Raw genomic sequence first — 22605 nt, forward strand, 5'->3', positions numbered from 1 at the left:
TGCTCTGCCTAGCTTCCCTTGGAAGAGCGCTTGCTCTTCTTCGGGCTTGCCAGCTGTTCCTGTGCTACCCTTGCGCCTCCCAGAAATGGGTGCTGCAGAGGTAGTGGGCTCGGGTACTGTTGGTGGTGCACGGCCTGCTGAAGTCGGAGCTCCTACCCATGGTAAGGGCAGTTTCCGACCTCTTCAGAGTGCTCCGTTGGTAGCTTCTTTGCACGGTCCTCCACCGTGGCGCAGAAGCATCCAAAGAGAAAAAGGACCCTGCCTTTCCATCGCGTTGAGCGATTGGAGTGGCAGGCCCCTCCCCGGCGCTGAGTGGACACCCTATGGGCTAGGCCCATGGAGCTCTCGTTGAGGCTAGCTGTTAGCACCGCTAATAGGCTCACCTCGCGGAAGAGCTCAGATGTTGTCTGAGCGTGATACGCTTGACGACATCTGGGTCCCTCTCGGATCCCCTCAGGTAGGTCCCGTGGTCCTCCCGCGTTACACGCAGAGGAAGCGTGCAAGCACGCCGGCGTCATAGCTCTACTGAGCTCGACAGCCCCACGATATCTACCCGTGAGGTTTGCCGGGAATGAGAGTGTAGGCGTCCCTGTGAGGAAGCAGCAGCTGAGCATCCTACTGAAAGGATCCCTGGTCCTCCTCCATGGACTCCCCTTAGGGGTGTCCGGAGGAAGATCAGTGCTGTTGCTCCCCTCGGCGGGGCAGCGGGGAAGGAGACTGTAGTGATGTCACTACCGGACTCAGCTTCCGACTCCTTTCCCTCGCCCACAGTATCCGTATCATGCTCCGATGATGACGGTAACTGAGGACGGGCATCTGAAAGCGGGTAAGAAGGCATAACCACTGTGTGGCTCGCCGACTACCTGCCAGCAGAAGAGGGAGTACTCCGCAAGACCCTGAGGTATCCGCCATGGCACCACTGGGTCCGCTTGCTCGCAGCCGCCGTCGTCCTAAGCGCTTAGCAGCACGGGCCTACCCTGATCAAGATCTGGGTTAGCCCCATGCCGGCTGGCCTGGTCAACAGCTGATGTTGGTACTGCGTGGCCATCGCTAGGCGACACTTGCCACGGTGCTAGCCCGTGGAAGAAACACCCTGCGGCGGGTACCACGGGGCATACCCAGCCGGCAGCTGACCCTGAAAGGATCCGCCACCAGGGTAACCCCATGGTACTGCAGTACCAGCACCGCCTCCCCCTTGTTGCCACAGAGACTGTGGCGACTAAGGCGGTGCTGCGGTACCGGTGCGGTATCAGCGTGGGTACCCGTGAGGGTTCCCAACTGTGGACCGCTGTACCCTCGCCACACTGCGTTCCCTGTTTGGGGGATCAAGCTGTGTGCTGGCGTGGTACCGGCGTGGTACTAGCGTAGGTGCCCGTGAGGGCTCCCGGCTGTGTACCACTGTACCCATGCCTCACGGCGTTCCCCGCAAGGGGATCAAGCCGTGTGTATGGGTACCCGCTATACCGCTGTCCCTTGGCTAGAGGGAGCTTGCCTAGTACCACGGGTAGCTGAGCGCAGATACCCCGATCAATCACCTCGCCACCTGAATAGGCAGCGTCAATCAATGGAGCTATGCCCTGTTGATTTGACAGTGATCGATCAAGAGAGGGTAATTGACCCATTGACGGTAATGGATCACCCACGCGCCGCTGGCTCTCGAGGACATAAGTGGGTTGTTGATCAGCTAGGCTGTTCAAGCTACTTACTGTACCCTCTAGAGCTTCGCCCAAGGTCGCTGTGTGTGGCGGACCACTCACGGCAGCTATGGGCGGGTGCATAGCGGCTACCACTGAAGTCAAGCCGGAGCTCGGCTTTGTAGCTGCCACCGAATGCACCTGGGTCGCTGTCCCGTGAGAGACTGCGAGCCCAACCCCTGAATAATCGCCAGCCAGTCCCTGTGGACAGCCAGCAGTTATTCTAGGGCCCAGGGTATCACTCGGCGGTCCCGCCATGGAACGCTGCCGTGTGACAACCCCAGTTGGTTCTGCTAAGACTACACCCACAGCGTTAGCCGCGGTATCGTCTCTGCTGAACCCATGCATGCTAGGGTTCAACCCAGGCAAGCCCGGGTACCCTTGCATGCTGCCCGTCGCTGGCTACTACTGTGGCTGTTTGAGCCTGTAGATATGCCTGCAACAGACGGGTGTCCTCCTGCTAAAAACCCGTGAGGATTTTCGCTAGAGGACTGGTATCCTCCTGCTACAAACCCGCTAGGGTTTTCGCTGGTGGTTACCGCTCTGCTGCCTGCTACTTTGCTCCGACGTATAGTCAGTGCTTTCGCTGGCTGCTGAGCCTTTGGACGCTTAGCAGTCCCGAAGGAACCGCCTGCTTGTCCGGGGACCGGAGCCCCTTAAGCAGACCTGCCATGACCCATAGGGGCTGTCACAGCAGAATCTACCGTGTCGACTGGTATCCTCCTGCTGCAAAACCCGCTAGGGTTTTCGCTGGTGGTTACCGCTCTGCTGCCTGCTACTTTGCTCCGACATATAGTCAGTGCTTTCGCTGACTGCTGCGCCTTTGCACGCCCTAGCAGCCCCCGATGGAGCCGCCGGCTTGTCCGGGGACCGGTGCCCCCTTAAGCAGACCTGCCATGACCCATAGGGGCTGTCACAGCAGAATCCACCGTGATCGACCTTACCAGTGCCCTTGGTAGATTTCTTCTTCGTCTTATGGCGATGACGGAGCCTATCCAAATCGTCAAGCTGGAACTCGGAGAGTCCTAAGCAAAAGAAAGACATCTAGAAGATCGTGAGCACTCCTGTGGGTGAAACAGAGCGGTGTGGGTCCCGCTCCGTCACCAGGAAGGGCAAGCCCGACAGGGCCGAGGCGAAGCGAGGAGAAAAGGGAGGGGGGGCACTACCCCCCAACACGCGACTCAAGCCCCGTAAGCAAACCTGAGCACGGAGGCTGGTCGCTAACGTTAGTGGTAAAGTAAGGACTGGCTAACTTTATTACTAAAATGTCAGACGGGTCCCTACCAATCCCCACCGTATGAATATCTGATTAACTCGTCTTTATTGGACGGTAATGAAGACATAACGATAGAGTAATCACCCTAACATAGCAACAATAACCTACCGTATATGAAATACAATGTGTATGTACAAACATCTATTGTAACTTACAGGCTGCAATGGTTGTTTTACGTGGGAAACAAAATGAATGGCGCCAACGAAGCGGCCATTTTGAATTGCTCGTGTGTCCCGTGATACAAACGGAGGCACGATATGTAGCTAAGTTTTGGATCGCTTTTTTGTCACTTTTTCGCCAGAAAATGCCGTCAAAAACTATCCTCAGCCGAACAATACCGGTTTGGTTTTACCTAAGGTGTGAAACTACAACCGTATATCTCGCCTTTGGTCGAGAAATTGATACACAGTGCTATGAACAATCGATAGGCACGCCTGTGTCAGTCGGAGACCAAGGAGGATAAGGGCGATCATATGGTGTGACGTCACCTTTTGGGTGAGTCCACCGGGGATCGGGGTTTTTGTTATTTATTCATTTATGTGGGACAAAATGACTATTGGTTTTTTCCGCATCTCGGGATCGATGCAAGAAGTATCTTAATCAACATCGGAAACGGTAAGATCGACCGGTGTACTGAGTCTTTGGTTTCCTTCTTCAAATTTCGAGGCAGATTGAAAATTTGTGGCTCTCAATTTATAAACTTTTCATGTTGATATCACAACATTTTTTTTTTTTAATTTTAGTTTTTAATTTTCTCAATTTTGTTCAACAGTGATTCCAAGAAAAACAATAAGTCTGTGACTATTTCATTTAATATACAGGAAGACTATACTTTGTTAATAATATTGTTATTATCGTTATAACGCAATATCTCTCAAAATTAATAATTGGCATCTCAAAGGGTGTTCTCCCTGGTTTAATGCGTACACAAGGATACATACTACGGATTTAGGACATATATTTTTGTATATCGATGGTTGGGTTTTCAGTAAAAACAATGCATCAAATTGAGTACATTTGGGCAAAAGTGCCCTTAAAAGCACCCAATTTGGGCAAATGTGTGTGTGCTTGTGAAAAATTGGTATGTACTGATGAGTTACAAAAACAGCAAAAAGTAGAGAAAGTGAGCATCCGAAGTCTGTGTGGCACATCCCTGTACAAAATTTTTCAACCCCAGATCTATTTTATAATCATGCACTATCAAAAATACAAACATAATAACTGTCCACAGTTATTTTCAGTTGAGCATCTAGGTACCTACTGCAAAAAGTCAAGTACTGAATGGATTATTGATAAATTGACTGATCTCATTGAGTATTGATACAAACAAATCAATATGGGCCTATTCTATTTTTATTACCTTATGAGCTCCTCAATACAATACAATACAATACAATACAATACAAGTAAGACCCTGCATTCCTGCAATGTGATTAGCAGGTGGCCCTGGCCTATATAATGTCATCTTATTGGTGAAAATTATTCAGTTTTTGTTGCTGTGTCCGAAAGTCCGGTCGTCCGTCATTGTCAATTATGTCTCAAGCTCAACTTCTGCTTGCGTAAATTCACATGGGTGGTACCGGTACCGTATTTCCTCGAATACTCGCCCAGGGGCGCTGCATTTTCCAAAAGGGGAGCGTTTGTTTATTAGAGGTCATTTTTAGAACGATAATTCCCCATAAAATCATTAGGTAAGCTTAAAACTCACGCTGAAATGAATGTTCACGCTGATGAACTATGAACTTAGGAATGATGACTTCCAGGTTTACAACCACATTTTCGCCAATTACCGACGCCATTAGCGACCATGTGTGCACTTTGGTAAGCTTACTACACAAGATATCATGGAAATATTTGCATTTTTGAAACATCTTGGTTGGAAAAAGGGGTGGGCGACTATTCGAGGAAGCGCACGCCAGTCACACATTACGTAACACGCAACTAGTGTAAGTGTGTACATGTCATTTTATATCAATGCATAATGTTATGAGCCTCATTTTTTTTCGCCAAGATTACATGTATGAGCTGAACATTGCAACCAAATTATAACTAACTTCATAAATTAATGCCCCGCCCAAGCAATTCATTATTTTATTGCACTCAGTCTTGTTGTCTCCACTTTCCACAGTGTAAAATGATTTCAAACCTACAATCCAAACATCAACGCCTTTATCCTCAAAGTTTTCTATCTATGGTGAAACTATGACCAAATCTCTTTGGACAGATTGTACACAATTTTATTGTGGTTCCCAACAAATTTATGTGGTGAGCTGCCATTTTAATTCATCTAAATTTGCCCAAAACACTGGGGAGCCACTAGAAATTTCAAACTAGAATTATGCGGTTTGTAATGAAGGTGTGTAAATAACAAAGGTTGGTACAAATAAAAAATATGCAACATGCAAATAAGCTCATTAATATGCATTATGCAAATAACTACAGCACATCAGGCCACCATTATACTATCACAATATCAATTTTGAAGTTGATCGGTTATTGCGTTTAAAGCTGCATGAGTGGAATAATGGAAATGTAGGCAAAATATGCAAATAAGCTAATTAATTCATAAATATGCAATAACATGACACAAAACTATACAGCACATCATACCACCATATCCAACCACCATACCAACTTTACCAAGTTAGAAGTTGATTGGTTATTGCATGGATTAATGAAAATCTAATCAAAATATGCAAATAAGCTCATTTATGCAAATAACATGACACAAAACTATACAGCACATCAGGCCACCATATCATATCACCATGTCTATGATACCATGTTTGAAGTTGATCAGTTATTGCATTTCAGCTAGACTGAGACAGTGGATTAATGAATTTGCTTCCGCCCGGACAAACAAACAACCAGGCAGATACAGCGAAACAAACAAACCATTTGGATGATAACATAAGCCCCACACAGCAAAAATTGAAAATAGTCTAGGAAATTACAATGGTAAAGCATGGTAAATCAACAGTCAACACCCGACGTACAATCACCCGTCTAGCTCTCAATGATGTTCAAAATCACCCACAACCTCGTCGACATACATGTAGACTGGAGAAATCACCAATTGTTAAGCCCCAACGCACACTTAAACGCAGACTTTTTCTACCAGATCCCGCCAGTGTGGTAAATAAGCAAAAATTACCACGGGCCATTTGGGCCCTTGTTCTTGAATCTTTGGGGGCCCTCACAAACTTTTGCGGGCCCAAATAAATTGAATTTACAAAGTCAAAACATACTAAATTAGCAAATATTTTCACAGAAAGTATATTTAAATTTACCAAAATAAAGTTGGGAGTAGTAATTTCCCAGCTAAGAAACTCACAGTCGATGTAAAATAAGCATATCGCCAGAGCTGTCAGCCAGAGTATTTAGTGTGATTTAATATGACTAGAGCTATACCCGTATGCGTAAATGATTATTAAGCTCAATGTGCCGGTATGCTATAAGGACTTTTATTGAGACCAATTCCTCCAATTTATTGTACCAAGTTTAAGCCCAATCCAGCTGATAGGATACTGTTTCACCCAATATGACCTTTGACCGCAGATGACCTGTTGGATGACCTGTGACCTCAGATGACATTACTTAATTACCGGTAGATAATTAAATTAATTAATTTATATATTTACTTGTTTTACTGACTACTCTTTAGAACTTCTTTCAAAACCCACAGTGGAGGACATTGCCTTAATAATATAGATTAAGTACATACATGTATCAGAATGCATCAGAGCTATTTATAGAACACAGGCAGCAAGTGCAATTGTTTATACCATGGTCACTGACTTGGGCACTGTGGATTTTTGAAAATTCACATTTTTGCGGATTTTGAGCCCAATCCTTTACCGATCGCAACCAAATGTGATCCCGCATTCGACCGAAAGTAGCTTAGGACACTCCCCATATTTTCCTTGATCTCCGTGATAAATTACAGCCCAATCGGACCAAGTTTAAAATTTGACCTTTGACCTTCGACTTCGACCGAAGGTAGCGTAGGACACTTTCCATATTTTCCTTGATCTCCCGTATGAATTACAGCCCAATCGGACCAAGTTTACAATTTGACTTTTGACCTTCGACCTCCGATTTCGACCGAAGGTAGCTTGGGACACTCCCCGTATTTTCCTTGATCTCCTGTATGAATTACAGCCCAATCGGACCAAGTTTAAAATTTGACCTTTGACCTTCGACTTCGACCGAAGGTAGCTTACGACACTCCCGTATTTTTCTGCATCCCCGTGCGAATTTGGCGAGGCTGGGATCAAAACTGACGGAGCCTTTTACCCACATACACGCAACATAAGGCAAATTATAGTAAGATGGACATCAGCCGGGGAAAATCCAGGAAAATTGTGTTTCAGGAACTTTGAGATCCTTCAAATTTCAGCAAAGAGTAAGCTGAAACCATAGCCAATATTTTATTTTGGTAGTGAAAATACAGAAACATCCCAAAATCATGGTCTTTTATTGATGTAAACGTCACCAGATGACCTCCAGAAAACCTCAGAAAGTTGCTGATATTGAATGTTGTCAGGTGTGATCTAAAAATAGATGAGCATCATTGAGCCGGAGCCATTCCATTTTTTACAGGGGGGAGATGTTCAAGGTATAAAAAGTGTGTCAAATAAATATAGTTTTGGCTGGCCCAAGTGAACATTTTCGTGCAAATAATATTCTTAATATTAGTTTTATTTGTATAATTTCGTTGTCTTACTATTTGTATCCCTTGAAAGTGCACACAAACAAAATTATGACTTATTTTTATTTACTTTACTCTATTTGGAAATCCTGGTTCACCCCCATAGCTGGACCTTAGTAAAACAAGAAGGATGTTTCAATACAACAAGAAGCATGGCGACCTGGCGATCGTGAAGTTCTCAGTCACACTAAATCATGTTGATTTTGGCATAAGAGCGTGGAAAATGAACACATTTCTTGAAAAAATATGCTTTTAAAATTAATCTCCATTATGAATTGGCGTAGTATGGACGATGTCTTGGAAGATTTTTGTATTTTCAGTCCCGCTTTTCAGTAAGCTTAAATTTATTTTTTAATTAAATTTTTTTTTTCACGGGCCAGGCGGGCCCGCACAGCACATTGATTGTCACGGGCTACGGGCCCGAGGGCCGGCCTTATTTACCACGCTGGATCCCGCATTTATGATTTAAGCTTTTTCCCCTCAACTACGAAGCAATGGAACTACCTCCCACACGACGCCTTAGACGCACCTACTCTAACGACATTAAAACAACTCATATATCACCTGACTTCAATGGACAATTCATAAAACGGGCAACATCACTATTTTTGCAATTTTTTGGCGTAAAACAAATCTTTGTTTTAATGGTGTAGCCCGTGTTATATGAGACGATAGATGCACACACGGCCAAAAACAATATCTTTATTCTCTAAATATTGTGCTGATAAAGCTTCCGAATTCAACAGTCAATGCCTTATTCATGCATCCGAATTCTACAACCATAGCATTTTCTGCATGGGCGATGCGAATTCATCCAATCATATTAGTTTACCTTTGAATGAATTCTCCTGTACTCATAGACAAACCACCTACACCTATGAATGCCCATTCCTAACCATGGCAGTAGGTGAAGCCACGTATCCAAGGTGATTTTGGTCGGGTGGTCGGACGCGGAGAAGTAAGCGTTCATGTCTGAAGAGAAAGACATGCTCATTTGCGTGATTGTTGCGCCATTATCACTCGCGCCAAATGTAACATGTTCCGTAAACGTGAACATATCTGCTTGCTTGCGTCCGGGTATGCGTTCCTTGTAAAAGTCGTTTCTAAGCAGTGTCGCCTTCACTGCGCGAACCAAAGTCACTGGTCTAGGTACTTGTTTGTCTGGGCCTGTACCGGTCTATAATCTTGTTGTATGGCTTCATTTATTTACTTCCTCCTCCCTATTTTGAGGATTTATTATGCCGATTTAAGATCAAATTAGTAACAGTGAATGCATACATGTACAGTGATGATAAGTTTGCAATGTTCAAAAAAACTGTATTTCAATAGGGCTTCAACTAGGCATGGGAACATTAAACGCATACATACCATTAAACGCATGCATGATCCGTTAAACGTTTACGTGTAACACGCAAGTCATTTTCAACCTTCAAATTTCCATTTTTCAATGCTAATCAACAGTTGAAAATAATAAAATCTGAAGACGACCTTAATAATTTACATTGTATACATGTATGAAACTTGCTCAAATTCAAAACATTCATTCATGCATTTAGTCAACACTAATACATCAAAATAAATGCATAGTTTCTGACATGTTTGGACCGTCAACTTCGCGAATGACTATGTAGTATGCACGGCGCCATTGGTGCTAACAATCCCCATATTCTGTTAGAAATTCCAGTTTTGTGAGGTGCACCGCACCTATCGTATATTCATGAAATCTTGCCGTCAGAGGGGGCTGGATCAATGTGTGTTAATATGTTAAACGCATGCATCACCGATGCCTTAAACGTGTAGGAAAATAAACGGAATAATCCATCCCTCTCTCTAGCTTCCACTTTAGTCAACAAATCATGAAATGAGATGAATGCTGCTTCCTTGTTTTTTGCAAACTTTTTAATTTCAGAAATAACTAATAACAATTCTAATTACTTGCCCTTCACTTTGAAGTAATTTATACACAATTTAAATGTGTTTACCCTTTCGCTGGGATCAATGAATCAGGACTTAGTTCCTACATGATGAATGTCGACTGTTTTGCTTTGTTATTGTTTCACTTGATGAAGTTGGGACCTCTCTACTCTGTACTGGTCGACTCCATTTTAAGTTCTGCAACAAACTATCACACTATCTGATACAAATACTTTGTCAAATAGTATGAATACAAAAATACTGGCAAGCACTTATGATATTGATAATAAATGATAATAGATTTTTATCTTGATGCGTACCTTCAATACAAACAACGTGTTCACGCAGCTGGTCTTGTACATTGGGATCCTCAACTTGTTCCAGTAAATCGTAAATCGCGTAAATATGTGGATGGACACTCTCAAAACGCTGTATTTCTTCCCTCACAGCTCTCGAATTCAGCAGTTCTAAGTTATGAACATTCATTGTGGTTATATTATTATCCAAGTTGTGGCATAAGTCCGTAAATATCACTATCTTAGTCCCATATTTAGGTTTAGAAAATCACAGTTTTTTCTTACACGGGAAGTCGCCATTGAAATCCAACGATAAACAGCTGAAATAGTTAGAGCAAGTTGCCAGTTCGATTTTTGGTCTTTTCCTTAAAAATAACATTGGGAAATCCCTAAATGAGTTGTTGACAATTGAAGCTAAAAGACACGCCTATAGTATTAGTATATGATTTAAGGGGGCTGGCATTTTCTTCTATGGGGATGGGTCCCAAATAAACTGGGGGTCCTAATTTTTTGGAAAGAAAAATAGGGAGGTTATGAAATTTTTGATAGCCAAAATGTAGGGAGTCACAAGATGACCACAGATAGTGTATTTATTTAATTCAAGAAGACTGATTAAATTCATACAATTTTAGCCTGTTTTAAGGAGTGTTCATAAATACTACCACTTTGGTAGGGGGGCTGGAAAATATGTAGGGGGACATAAAATTTTAAGAGTTCTGAATAGGGGGGGGGGTAAAAAAGTTTTGGGTGTATGAACAGGGGGGGTTAAAAAGTTTTTGGGCACGTAGAGGGGGGGGGGGGTAAAACTTTTGCAACATTAGTCCTGAAGCAAAAAATATAAAATAGCCTGACATTTTTTCGCGCGCTGCGCGCAAATGTTCCAGTAAAACCAGAACAAAAGCTCATTCCAGATAAGGGTATTTCATCAGGTCCTTTATGTAAATTTGATAAGTCATTAGATTTAAGTATGAAGTGTTAAAAATTGTCTTGTTGTCTATAACTTAATTTTGGGGTTTGTGTCAGTTCCTAAATTCTGGTCTGCTCTTTTAATCACTAAAATGGTGTAATATCTTTGTTCTTCTTCAGTGTTGACAATTTTTACAATAATGTTTCATGCAGTACAGATTATTAATTTATTTCATGTTGCATTACAATCATAGGCAGAGGAAGCTTGGAGAACTGGGGGGTACACGTTTCCACCCTCTAATTTTTGCATGGGGGACATCCCCCTAATAATCCTAGTTGGAGAAAAAAAAACAATAATTAGTACATCGAAAAGCATCGTGTTTTGGGCCCAAAATAATAAGGTAAAATTACATAATTTTGCGCTTCGCGATCACGCGAACTAGCCCATCAAATAGCAAAACACATCATTTCGGCAGTAGCGTATAGCCACGGGGCAGGGGGAAGTGTCCCCATAATAAAGATGAAAGAAAAAGTTCCCCTGACAAAACTTTTGTCAGGGAAACTTTTTCTGAAATGAATGATAAAATCTGGAGGGCAAAGGAAAAGAAAAGAGGCAAGGAGCCCCTTTTCCACCCAAATTCACCCCGATTATGGGCCAAAATAGTGTAAAATACAAAACGTTTGCGCGTGTGCGCCCATTGTCACAATAAACGCATTTTCATCCCCATCATCAGTGGCGAAAATAGTGTAAAGATATCCAAATAAAAACAATGTAGGCCTAACTTTAATCATTTTGATTTAGTTTTGCCAAAGGAACAATTTGAGACCAGTTGGATTAAAATTGGAACATATTTCAAGTGAAACGCATGTGTGCCCTAAAATTTGACCTTTGATCTTTTTACCTATACTCAAGAACTATTATAATGCGCGTCGGAGACTGGTCAAACTATACTTTTTCTGTATACTTATGATGAGAGCAAATGGATGTTAACAAGATTTGACCAACTTTTGAAATTTCACCCCTGCATAAGCTGCCATTTTGGATTTATGCAAATTGATTTTTTTGGGATGTTTTTTTCTGAAATCAGGGCCTAATCGGGGGCCTAATGGTGATTAAATGGATTCTGTTGCAATTAAGGGTGGTGCAATAAGTATGTGTACCCCCATTGGGATTTTTGGCAGGCCAAAGGGGGGGGCAAGCATTTTTGGCAGATCGAAGGGGGGGGCGATTTTTGGCAGGTCGAAAGGGGGGGGCGATTTTGGCACAGATAATTTGGGCACCCTTTCTATATTGCGCCCTAAAAAGGTGTAGGAAAACATTAAGAACATGTTCAAATATGTAAAATTTCCTGCTCGCTGCATGCACTCACATATGATAAGACAATTTAAGGTTTTAAATTTAGGTTCCCCAAAATCTTAGTGTACGTGTGTAAAGAGGGGAGCCTGGCAAAGGGGGGCGCAAAAGTTTTTGGTACATCAAAACGGGGGGGGGGGGCCAAAGATTTTTTTGGCACGGCCAAGGGGGGGGCAACTTCCAGACCCGTGTGTTTGAGGTTTCATCGGCTTGTGACGGATCTGTTTAGGGTTTCCTCTTGCACCACATTATGGTTAAGGTTTTGATGTATTTTGTGCAAAGAAACTATTCAAAACCAGAGGATGTTTAAAGAAATTCCCATAACCCAATGGGGTTTCTGACCTTGGTATGTCTGGCCTTTGTACACGTGTGGCATAGTTGACCATACCATGCATTGGGATTGTGTGCAAATATCTGGTGTTTTCATCCTTTTATTTAACATTCAAAACATTGAGACTTATGAATAAAATTAATGCAGTGGGACAATATGAATGTTTCCTGTAAGAAAGTCAAATATAAGTTATAAGTCTCAACTATTAGCTCGTTGGCTGCAGTTTTAAAATTACCATTTTGTGTGTGTGGCAATGGGACTTTGCCTTTAAAATTAGGTTATATTGATCAAATTTCCCAATCATAATGCATTGTAGGAATGCCTTTAAGCCTCCTCTGATTCAAAACTAAACTAAACTAATTGAACTTTCCTTTAAGGGGGTACTACACCCCTGTGGTAAATTTGTGACTATTTTAGTTGCATTTTTCTCAAAAAATAATAACACACTGGTAACAAAAGTTATGTATATTATTGGGGCAAGGAATCCAATTACTACACTGAAATTTCAGTGACTCAAGACAAGCGGTTCAATATATATGATAGGAAACGAGGTACATCCTAGCGGTAGGGCCTACCTTATTTTTTATTATAAATAACAAACCGCTTGTCTTGGGTCACTGAAATTCCAGTATAGTAATTGGATTCCTTGCCCCTATAATATACTTTACTTTTGTTACCACTGTTTAATTAGTTTTTGAGAAAAATGCAAAAATAGACACAAATTTATCGAGGGGTGTAGTACCCCCTTAAGAAATTTTACGGAAGCGTCCAAGTAAGTGCCCCGGCCAAGTGCCACGACTTGACAAGATCTATTTTGCCATTTTGTCTTATTAATATCAGCATTATGTCAACAGGACGATATAAATTGTTAAACAAACAAACAAACAAACAAACACTGAACAAACAAACAAACTGATACGAGCCAATTAAAAAGTTGAATTTTGTCAATATGGCAACACCATAATAGTAGTTGGTTGCGCCTGCGTAGATGATCTCGTACATAAACCCGGAAGAGGGGAAAGTACTGTCACCTCACACAACCCGGAAGCAGCATTCAAGGCGGTGTCTTCAATCTTGGATCAGATTAAGATCACTGATCACAGGATCAATTCGGACATTAGTAAACAGACATCAGAACATAAAGTAAGTGAGAAAACGATACTTTTGTTGGCATGCCATGGTCATGATGGTAGGACAGGGAATTAAACTCAATCATGCAATTGTATTTATAAGCTTCCTTCATGAAGTTCATCGTGTCATATTTTATTGATTTTGCTGTTGTGCACAGTCATGACAGTACTGTCTGTGACTATTTATACTAGCCTATTAAAGCTAGTCCGAATAATCAGTCCCAGAACAAAATATTAATTTCTGACATGAACTGTTTCCATTCGAAATCTTGGACAAAAGAAGCACATGGTTCTATTTGACAGCTTTTTAATCCCTATTCATGTTATGTGAACCACGCTATTGTGGAGTCCTTCCTTCTGATACTTCAGTGTTTGGACAAGCAGAACGGTCTTTTGTCTACCTCTCTGTTTGTAAACAAACGAGGAGGTCAAAATTGTCATCCTCGTCGAATAGGAAAGTCAGCGTAATAGTACGGCACTATATTAAAGCATGGTAAAACAATAATGCCAGTGCAAACTTCGGTAATTAGTGTTCTCTTGTAAATTAACAGGTCATAATGGATGTTGCACATGAAGTCACACTACTAGTGGAGGAAATCAAACGTTTAGGGACTGAAGGTAAACTAAATGACAAAACATACAAAATGTGATGCGATCAAGCTAAATCAGTCGGAATATTAAATTTTCAGTTTCATAGGATAGTAAAAAGCATTTATAAAGCTGCATTTTGCAGAAAACCCCATTGAAATTGAACAACCAGTTCCAAAGATATGAGCAATTAAAAAGTTTCTGAAACAAAGAAAAAGAAAAGAAAATATACGGTATCCTTTGTTTGGCTATATCTCAAAATCAATATTTCCAAGTTCCGACTGATTTTGCTTGATCGCATCACAAATGTTGATGTCAGCATTTTATTTAAGTTTTGTCCATGAAAGTTCATCTGCGTTGGTGTATTGTTTGATATAAGATATTTGAACTACCTTGGAATTTTCAGATGGCTATCCATCTTTCATCAGAGAGTCTGATCAAGCAAAAACTATGTGCCTCACTAGGATCCACATACTCATTTATCAGGGCACAGTTCTTTAACTGCAATACAGTTGCACATTCATTGAATGACCTTTGAAAATTTGGGTACACAAACTCTTACTCTGCAACTTGAGGTCAAAGTTTGCTCTCTAATTATTTAATTGAGGTTATTGAACTATGACATTGGGATGAGGCCATTGTGGTCCATAGTGCCTAGAATTTCACCAGAAAACTTCTTTAAAGTTGGGTTTCTAAACATTTGGCATGACATGTTCTGGGCCCAAATACTGGAACAAGGACTTTTGATACATCAAAAGGAGGCAGCAAGCATTAATTGTTTAGTAGAACAGCAAGAACTCACTGAACTTGTTGTAGACTGCTATGGCCTTTTTAATAATATTTGTAAGGTCAAATTTGGACAAACAAATTTATTTAATAGTTCAAGGAAAAACATAAATGTCTACAGCTAAGACACTGAGGACTGTAGTGAATGGATTTAATCAATTTTTTATTTGACACAAGAAACTCCTGATGCTTGCAACTCTCAACACCAATTATCATAAGAATTCTTAATTTTGTTGGTTTTCAGATGCGGATGGCAAATATAATGTGACGTTTGGTACCCTGTTTAACGATGACCGATGTGCTAATATATTTGAAGCTCTTGTAGGTACTCTCAGGGCTGCCAAGAGAAAGAAGATCATCACTTATGAAGGGGAGCTGCTACTACAGGGTGTCCATGATAACGTGCCCATAGTACTACTACAAGCTTAATTTTCTTATAACTAGTCGGCCAAATCTCAAGGTGCATTTCATGGTTTAAGCGTATGACGAGTTAACCCCATGAGAACTACCTGCCGATTGGTCAAAAAGAAGTTTTCATTATCATTTGGATCAATCAGCAACATTGTTAGAATAATTTCACCACGCAAAAAAAAAAATGGGGTGAATTATTTACAAAGCTCCATTCAGATTGGTTATTACAGTAAAGATATCATGTAATTGACCAATCAGAGGCAATGTAGATCGGCAGGTAGTGCTCAGGGGGTTAAGACTCATTTATACTTCTACATATTTGACCAAACAGGTCAGCATACTTAAATGTTTATTTTTAGCATGGACTAAAGAGATACAGACAAATCCTAAACAGTTAAGTCTCAGCGTCACCCGATAATGAGGGCCAATCATTGCCATGAAGTTGTTTCCTTTCATCCAAAACAGACTAGAAAAAAAAAAAAGAAAGAAGTAAAGGCCTGAACAATTGATATACTTGATACTACATTGTAAACCATGCAATGTACCTTGACAACTATACATTATGCAGCTATAATAAGCTTAGTAAAAACCAAATTGCCTTACAAAAAAATACCTTGCCATTATTTGTGATTGAATGAAGGACACTAAATATTGGCAAGGAGTTACACATTTCATGTGAATGAGGACATTCTTATGGTACTAGTAAAAAGATTTGCATACTTAAGAAAAAATTCTGCATGTTTAAATTTTGGACACACAAGTTTACAAGAATTCAAAAATGACTGCATTCACAGTAGCTCCTGTATTGAATTATTCTCATTATGACCTAACATGAGTATACGAGGCAATTGTCAGACGATGATTAAGATATTAATGTTATAATTAAATGAATCAAGGGATATTCTTGTGCCAAAAACAAAGGTCAATAGGCTTCCATTCAAAATGGTTGAATTAATACTTGCACATGTATGACCATTTTATACACAATTTTTGCATTTAAGACATTTGTTAGTTTTGTTATCAATCATAATCATGTCAGTACCAAAAAAATCTTATATTACTTCCTAGTATATCTTTACCACAGTAGCTGAAAGGAGTATCCCATCATGCATTGTAGTATATATGCTTGCTCCATTGCAAATGTATATAAAATATAAACAAGATCCACTTAGATATTGAGAGCTATTGATAGATTCACAATACTCTATGGGTGATATTTTTTCAAACAAAAGGCTAAGCTTCCCTGATTTAAGAGAGTAATTGGAAGTTGAAGTGCGGGATTTTGTGTGCATTTTCTATGGCACAATCAGTTCTATAATGGTACCGCAAAGCATAATGGGATACCCCCTTCAGCTACTGTGTATCTGTACATTACAGGGGTTCAATTACCATGCTACTCATATAATTGTCAAATTGAACCAAAATTTGGCTTGAAAACTTGATTCGTTTTGATGAGAAAGCCAAATTGTGACTTTTTGTTTCATATTTTGGGAAAGGTAACTTAAAATGTTAAAGGTTTGTAATACAATACAATAAATACACTATTTGTTTCATCTTGAGTCAGTTAGTGACATAGGTGCATAATTCATTGGTCACAGTATCAAAGCGTGCAATCTGTGCATGCTTACAAGCCTTAAAATAAGCAATTTTCAAATAGTAAATCCATTTCTGCATACAATATACAGCATACCAGCACTACTCCATCAGGTGCAAAACTGAAACCAGGAGCAATAGAGGCCGTCAGCCTTTCGCCATCTTGTGGGTACAAACGATCTGCGTGTTCATGCATCGGACACTACGCGCAGGTCGCAGCTTTCCACGCAGCTGTTATATCGCGTCGATGCGGTAACTTTGCTGTTCACGCATGGAGATCGAACGACCGTCGCAGCGTGTACCCACAAGATGGCGGTATATGACGTCACGCTGACGGCCTCTATTTGTTTTAGAACATTACTAGTGGTTCATGTGAAATTTACAAAGACCAGGAGCAATTGGTGGCTTTACGCGGGCAAATTTACTCCCAGCACTCTGTAGGTTGGGTCTCACATTGTCTTGTGTACCCATGTAGGTAGGGTTACACATTGTTTTGGAAGGGATCAAGGGATCTGAGTGTGTAACCACTTTAGGTGTGAATTTTTAAGATATCCAAAGACTTTATACATGTACGCTGACTTTATACAAAGAAACTTTACAATCTTATCACAATCAAATGTAAACTAAGAGGTTTTAGATGATAAGATTCATAGTAGGAAGATCATGGCTTGAAAAAGTGGGGAATTTGGGAAGCTCCTTCCCAGGATATGTTGGTGTTTAGGGGGAAATTGTGTCTTTTTTGTACATAAAAATATGCTATAAATTGTGGGGAATTCAAGTAAGCTTACTTCCCAGGAAATAAACATTTTTTCAAGCCTTGAGTTTCATTTCACTTTGACTACTTTTTTCTCTTCATAAACTAGTTGATTTGTATGATACATAGTGATGAATTTTTCCTTAAATTACTTCTCTTTAATATTTTTTTTGTAATTGGTGTTCAGATCACAAACTGTGTGATTTAGTATTGTAAATGGTTTAAGCTGAAATTGTGTCTACATAATTAATAACTATTAAGAATTGAAAGAAGACAAGTATGTGTAAAATAACCTTGGACTACTATCATATAATTCAGGATCATTCCTTTGCACTTTGATGTGGAGCAATAATAGACCAAACTCAAATTGTGTGTACTTTTACTACAAAAAGTTGTGTTTTATAATGTTGCTTCAGTGCCAGCCAAGTTTTATACCGTATTTAGTATTAATATTGCATCTAACTACTATATGTTATTTAGTAGGGTTTTATTTTTACCAAGTATTAAATTGATTTTGGACTATTGCTTTATGTCAGAGCAAAGGCCAGTATATATTTCAACATCTTCCTGGAGTTGTTCCATATTGAAACAAGCAAAGTCACATAGCATGACCCTGGCATTACCTTAGACTACTGCCCGGCAACTGTCTGGATTGATGACTGAGAAAACCATATGGAAAAAAAAAGTGACAGACTTTTTTGCAACCACTTTCTGGTTGCTGAGACTGCGCAGTTGTATCCAAATCTTTTGAACGAGTTTGTTGTTTTCAGAGTACAATCTTGTCACAACGGCGCGGTACAGCGACACAGTACACGGGCACTGCTAGTCAGTCGCGCTATGGTGCACAACCAAAGTGTTAGTCTAGCATGACCTGCTACTTTTGAAACACGTCTGACACCCATGTCAGTAAGTGTAAAAGGATTCTGCTGGAACGGTTAATTTTGTAGTTACTGATCAAAGGACCAATGTATTTTTTAGTTAGACAATGTGGACTGAAGAATATATTCATGTAAAGTGTATTTTTGTATAAAGATCTAAGAATACAAATCGCACAAATCAGATATCGCACAATTGGATATTTCACCTGTCTTGTCACACATCGTGCTTCTATAAGTCTTCCTGAAGCAGATCAATACAAAATCATGTCATCACTGGGCGGGAAAAACCTCATATGTACTTTTTGCCCTTGAACATGGATGAAGCACACCATTCAATATAAAGTCTGCACCTACAAGGCTTTATCCATTTTCAAGGGCCAAAAGTAAATGAGGTGTTTCCTGCATGTATTTTTAGCCCTTGAACATGGATGAAGTAACCTCTCCAATATAAAGTCTACACCTACCAGGCTTTATCCATGTTCAAGGGCCAAAAGTACATGAGGTTTTTCCCACCCAGTGAAGATGTATAACATGTTTTTACTAATAGTTTACCTGCCACTTATTGGCAGACATGTGTTATTATTCATCTCTGCCACTATACCTTTTTTCTGTACATCACCCTTCAATTGATATTTTAACCTGGTTCTGTATATTTCAGTGTAATTCGCCGGCGAAGTGAAGTAATAAATTGGATTAACTCCCATAGTAATAGGTGAAAACAATTTTGAATAATTGAACTGAAGGCCTATAGATAATAACATCACTGCTCTTCTCCATCTGACTCGTTAGCTCAGTTGGTAGAGCATCGGTCCGGTGATCCGAAGGTCCCAGGTTCAAATCCTGGATGGTCAGTGAAAATTTTGTCACTGGCTGTCATTTATGTATGTGGAGACTTGTGTTAAAAACCTTTCTCATATTTAATTTCCCACAAAGTTTAACTTTATTTCTCTGTCTCGAATGCGATTTCGGAATGATTTCCAAACCTCTTTCTTAAAACTTCTTGGATGAGAAGATGATAGAGGTGGGTATTGAACTGAAGGCCTATAGATAATAACATCACTGCTCTTCTCCATCTGACTCATTAGCTCAGTTGGTAGAGCCTCGGTCCGGTGATCCGAAGGTCCCAGGTTCAAATCCTGGATGGTCAGTGAAATTTTTTTTTTCACTGGCTGTCATTTATGTATGTGGAGACTTGTGTTAAAAACCTTTCTCATAATTTTGAATTTATTACGCTGCACTACATGCAGGTTGCAATCATCACAGTGTATGTATGCAATCATAGTATTGAATACAATACCGCTCTTTTCAAAGATACTAATCTTGCAGGTGCGAGTAATCAGCATGATACGGTTCAATGCAGAGGCACCGCATGAACATACTAGTGCAGCGGGGTGTAATCAAAAAGTGTTTTCACCTATTACTATGGTAGTTAATCCGATTATTACGTCACTTCGCCTGCGAATTGAGATATGAATTTACAAATTGTTTGGAATAACATTTTCAGACCTAAGGGCCCAAATGGCCCTTGAAATTGGAGGCTTATTTCTAACATTGCTTGTACAAACCTAAGGGTTCAAATGGCTTATTTGTAACACTGGTTATGAGCATGTAGAATGGGCTCTTCTAGTTCCCCTTTGGAAGACATGACCTTAATCTTCTACACAGTGGGTGTAGATTTCAAACGGAGTTCATCATTTAGATAACCCTATTTGAAATTCGCACTCCTTGTGTGGGAGATTAAGGTCATGTCTTCCATAGAGATTGCATACCTGCCAACTGTCCCTATTTGATAGGGACGGTCCCTATTTCTGCTGAAACAAAAAGCATAAAAGAGAGCAATTTTACCATGTGTTCCTATTTTTGCAAAAATATGACTATAGTAATGTATAGGAAATTCAGGAATTTCCCTATTTTTCATGTTTTTCTCCCATTTGTCCTTATTTGTGAGGTTTTGGGGTTGGCAGGTATGAGATTGTACGGATTTCAAATGAAATATTTTGCCCAATGCAACACTATTATACATGACTGCATCATCACAAATTTGTTGTTGGTTTGAATATCAATAAGTCAATCAGTACATGTTATTCACTGTCAATGCAGGGTACTTAATACAATGAATGAAACTACCGTACAATAATTATGTGTGTGGTTTTATATAATAATATTATTTATTTAAATTTTCTCTACAAAATCAAATTTTACAGTAGAAGAGTAGTCGCATTTATATTAAAATATAATTGAGATCTGTTCTCACAAAAATTGCCGGGGAAGAAAATGAGATATGGTTCTTTGACCAAACTAGAAAGCAATTGAAAATAAAAGAAATTGAAAATACAAGAATTCCTAAAGGATTTGAATGCCAAGAGATGGGGCAACCTGCAAGTTATATATCATTTTAAAAGCTTATGATCCTTGGGATTATGAATCTGACAGTCCATAACTCAAAAATAATGATTTGCAACTCTCCTGTCATTTTGTAGGAACAGGTCTCAAATTGTACATTATCTACTCGCTTTTCATAAATTGAATGGGGATATTTTATTGTTTAAATAAGAACAAACTTGGGTGACATTGTTGGGGAGTTTTTGTCCCATAAAAACCAATGGCAGGTTGATTTTACACATGATTTGAACTGAATTTTTTTGAAACCCTGTTACCCTGATTATAGTGGGGTGGAAGTTTAGCCTGAAGTGTGTGTTATTTGGTCATTCAATTTATGAACAGAGAGAATATATTACTGGGAAATTGCAGATCAATAATATTATTATTGATTTACTGTACTGTGCTAAAATTAATGACATATTCTAAAATAATTATATCAAAATTTCATTATGAGACTAAATATAAAATTGCTAGTTTTAAGTATAACAATTTCAATTGTGTTTTGAAAAGTGTCTTCACACTGAATTGGTACTGCGTCTGCGACCAATATTGCATTAAAATACATATATAGGACATTTATATATTGTAAGTTGTCCAAAAATGAGCCTTAGAAGCATGTTGCATTCTTAAAATACTACTTCGATATGTTTTAGTGTGATAGGTCACATTTGTATAAGAACTGAACTGAACAACCTAAGCCAAAGATCATGATTTGTTACTGCTTCCACAGGCCTATCTAACCTTGCACAAAGAACTGCCTTAACCCCATGAGAACTACCTGCCTATTGGTCAAAAACGAAGTTTTCATTATCAATAGGACCAATCTGCAATATTGTTAGAATAATTTCACCGTGCAAAAAAATGGGGTTAATTATTTGCAAAGCTCCATTCTGATTGGTGATTAAAATGAAGATATCATGTCAATTATTGACCAATCAGAGGCAATGTTATATCGTCAGGTAGTGCTCAGGGGGTTAATGTGTTCTCCCAGCTCCCATTATATAGTGTGTCTTGTTTAAGTTGAGAGTAATGCCACAATGGATTTCTTAGTTGCAGATTCAAATCAGTGAGTTTACACCTTTTACGCAAGAATAATAGCCATTAGGTTAGTGTGCACTATTTGAATCTGTCTCTGCGAAATTCAACATGGCGTTACTCACAACTTACAAGACAGACTAGTATAGGGCTAGATGTATAGTACTGGCTGATATGTGTTTTATGTGACATAATCTGATTTACCTGGTCCTTTACAAGAAATAGGAAACTAAAGCATGCCCAATATTGAGGCAAAAACATTGGTATTAAATAATGGGCTTTTTTTATTTATCAGCCAAACCTATTTCACATTCAACCTGGTTATAAAAATGTATAAAAAAAAGGATGATTTGTTTTCCAAATCGAGACATTTAGAGTAACCAGTGGGACCAGATCATGTCACATAACTGTTAGTGTGTGAAACTATAAAGCAATGTTCTTTATTATAATGATTGGATTTCTCTACAAATAAAAAATAGTGCCAAGTTTTGGAAAATGATTATCTTCTCTTCATTTGTTTGCGAGTACAACAGTTTGATCAGCTCGTAATCAGCGGGAATTGTTAG

General features: G+C 39.8%; 2 protein-coding genes and 1 non-coding gene across 3 annotated transcripts in view; 2 read left to right on the forward strand and 1 right to left on the reverse strand.

Annotated features, from left to right (window-relative positions):
* The window catches only part of LOC140142067 (arf-GAP with GTPase, ANK repeat and PH domain-containing protein 1-like), a 204014-nt gene extending 193818 nt beyond the window's left edge, over nt 1–10196 (reverse strand). Inside the window, 1 exon segment of the mRNA XM_072164020.1 lies at nt 9916–10196. Within this exon segment, the coding sequence (XP_072020121.1) occupies nt 9916–10081 (166 nt within the window). The 5' untranslated portion in view covers nt 10082–10196.
* Nucleotides 10197–13481: 3285 nt separating this feature from the next.
* On the forward strand, nt 13482–22535 carry LOC140142060 (costars family protein ABRACL-like). Its single transcript, XM_072164000.1, has 3 exons — nt 13482–13625; nt 14164–14230; nt 15231–22535. Exons 2-3 carry the CDS (start codon nt 14170–14172, stop codon nt 15413–15415), a joined length of 246 nt encoding a protein of 81 aa, XP_072020101.1. The 5' UTR covers nt 13482–13625; nt 14164–14169; the 3' UTR covers nt 15416–22535.
* Nucleotides 19401–19474, forward strand: Trnat-ggu (transfer RNA threonine (anticodon GGU)). The gene has a single exon. It is a non-coding gene; the product is annotated as a tRNA-Thr (tRNA).
* Nucleotides 22536–22605: the final 70 nt, after the last annotated feature.

The sequence above is a fragment of the Amphiura filiformis genome, chromosome 20 (assembly GCF_039555335.1).
Source record: "Amphiura filiformis chromosome 20, Afil_fr2py, whole genome shotgun sequence".
Taxonomy (NCBI): domain Eukaryota; kingdom Metazoa; phylum Echinodermata; class Ophiuroidea; order Amphilepidida; family Amphiuridae; genus Amphiura; species Amphiura filiformis.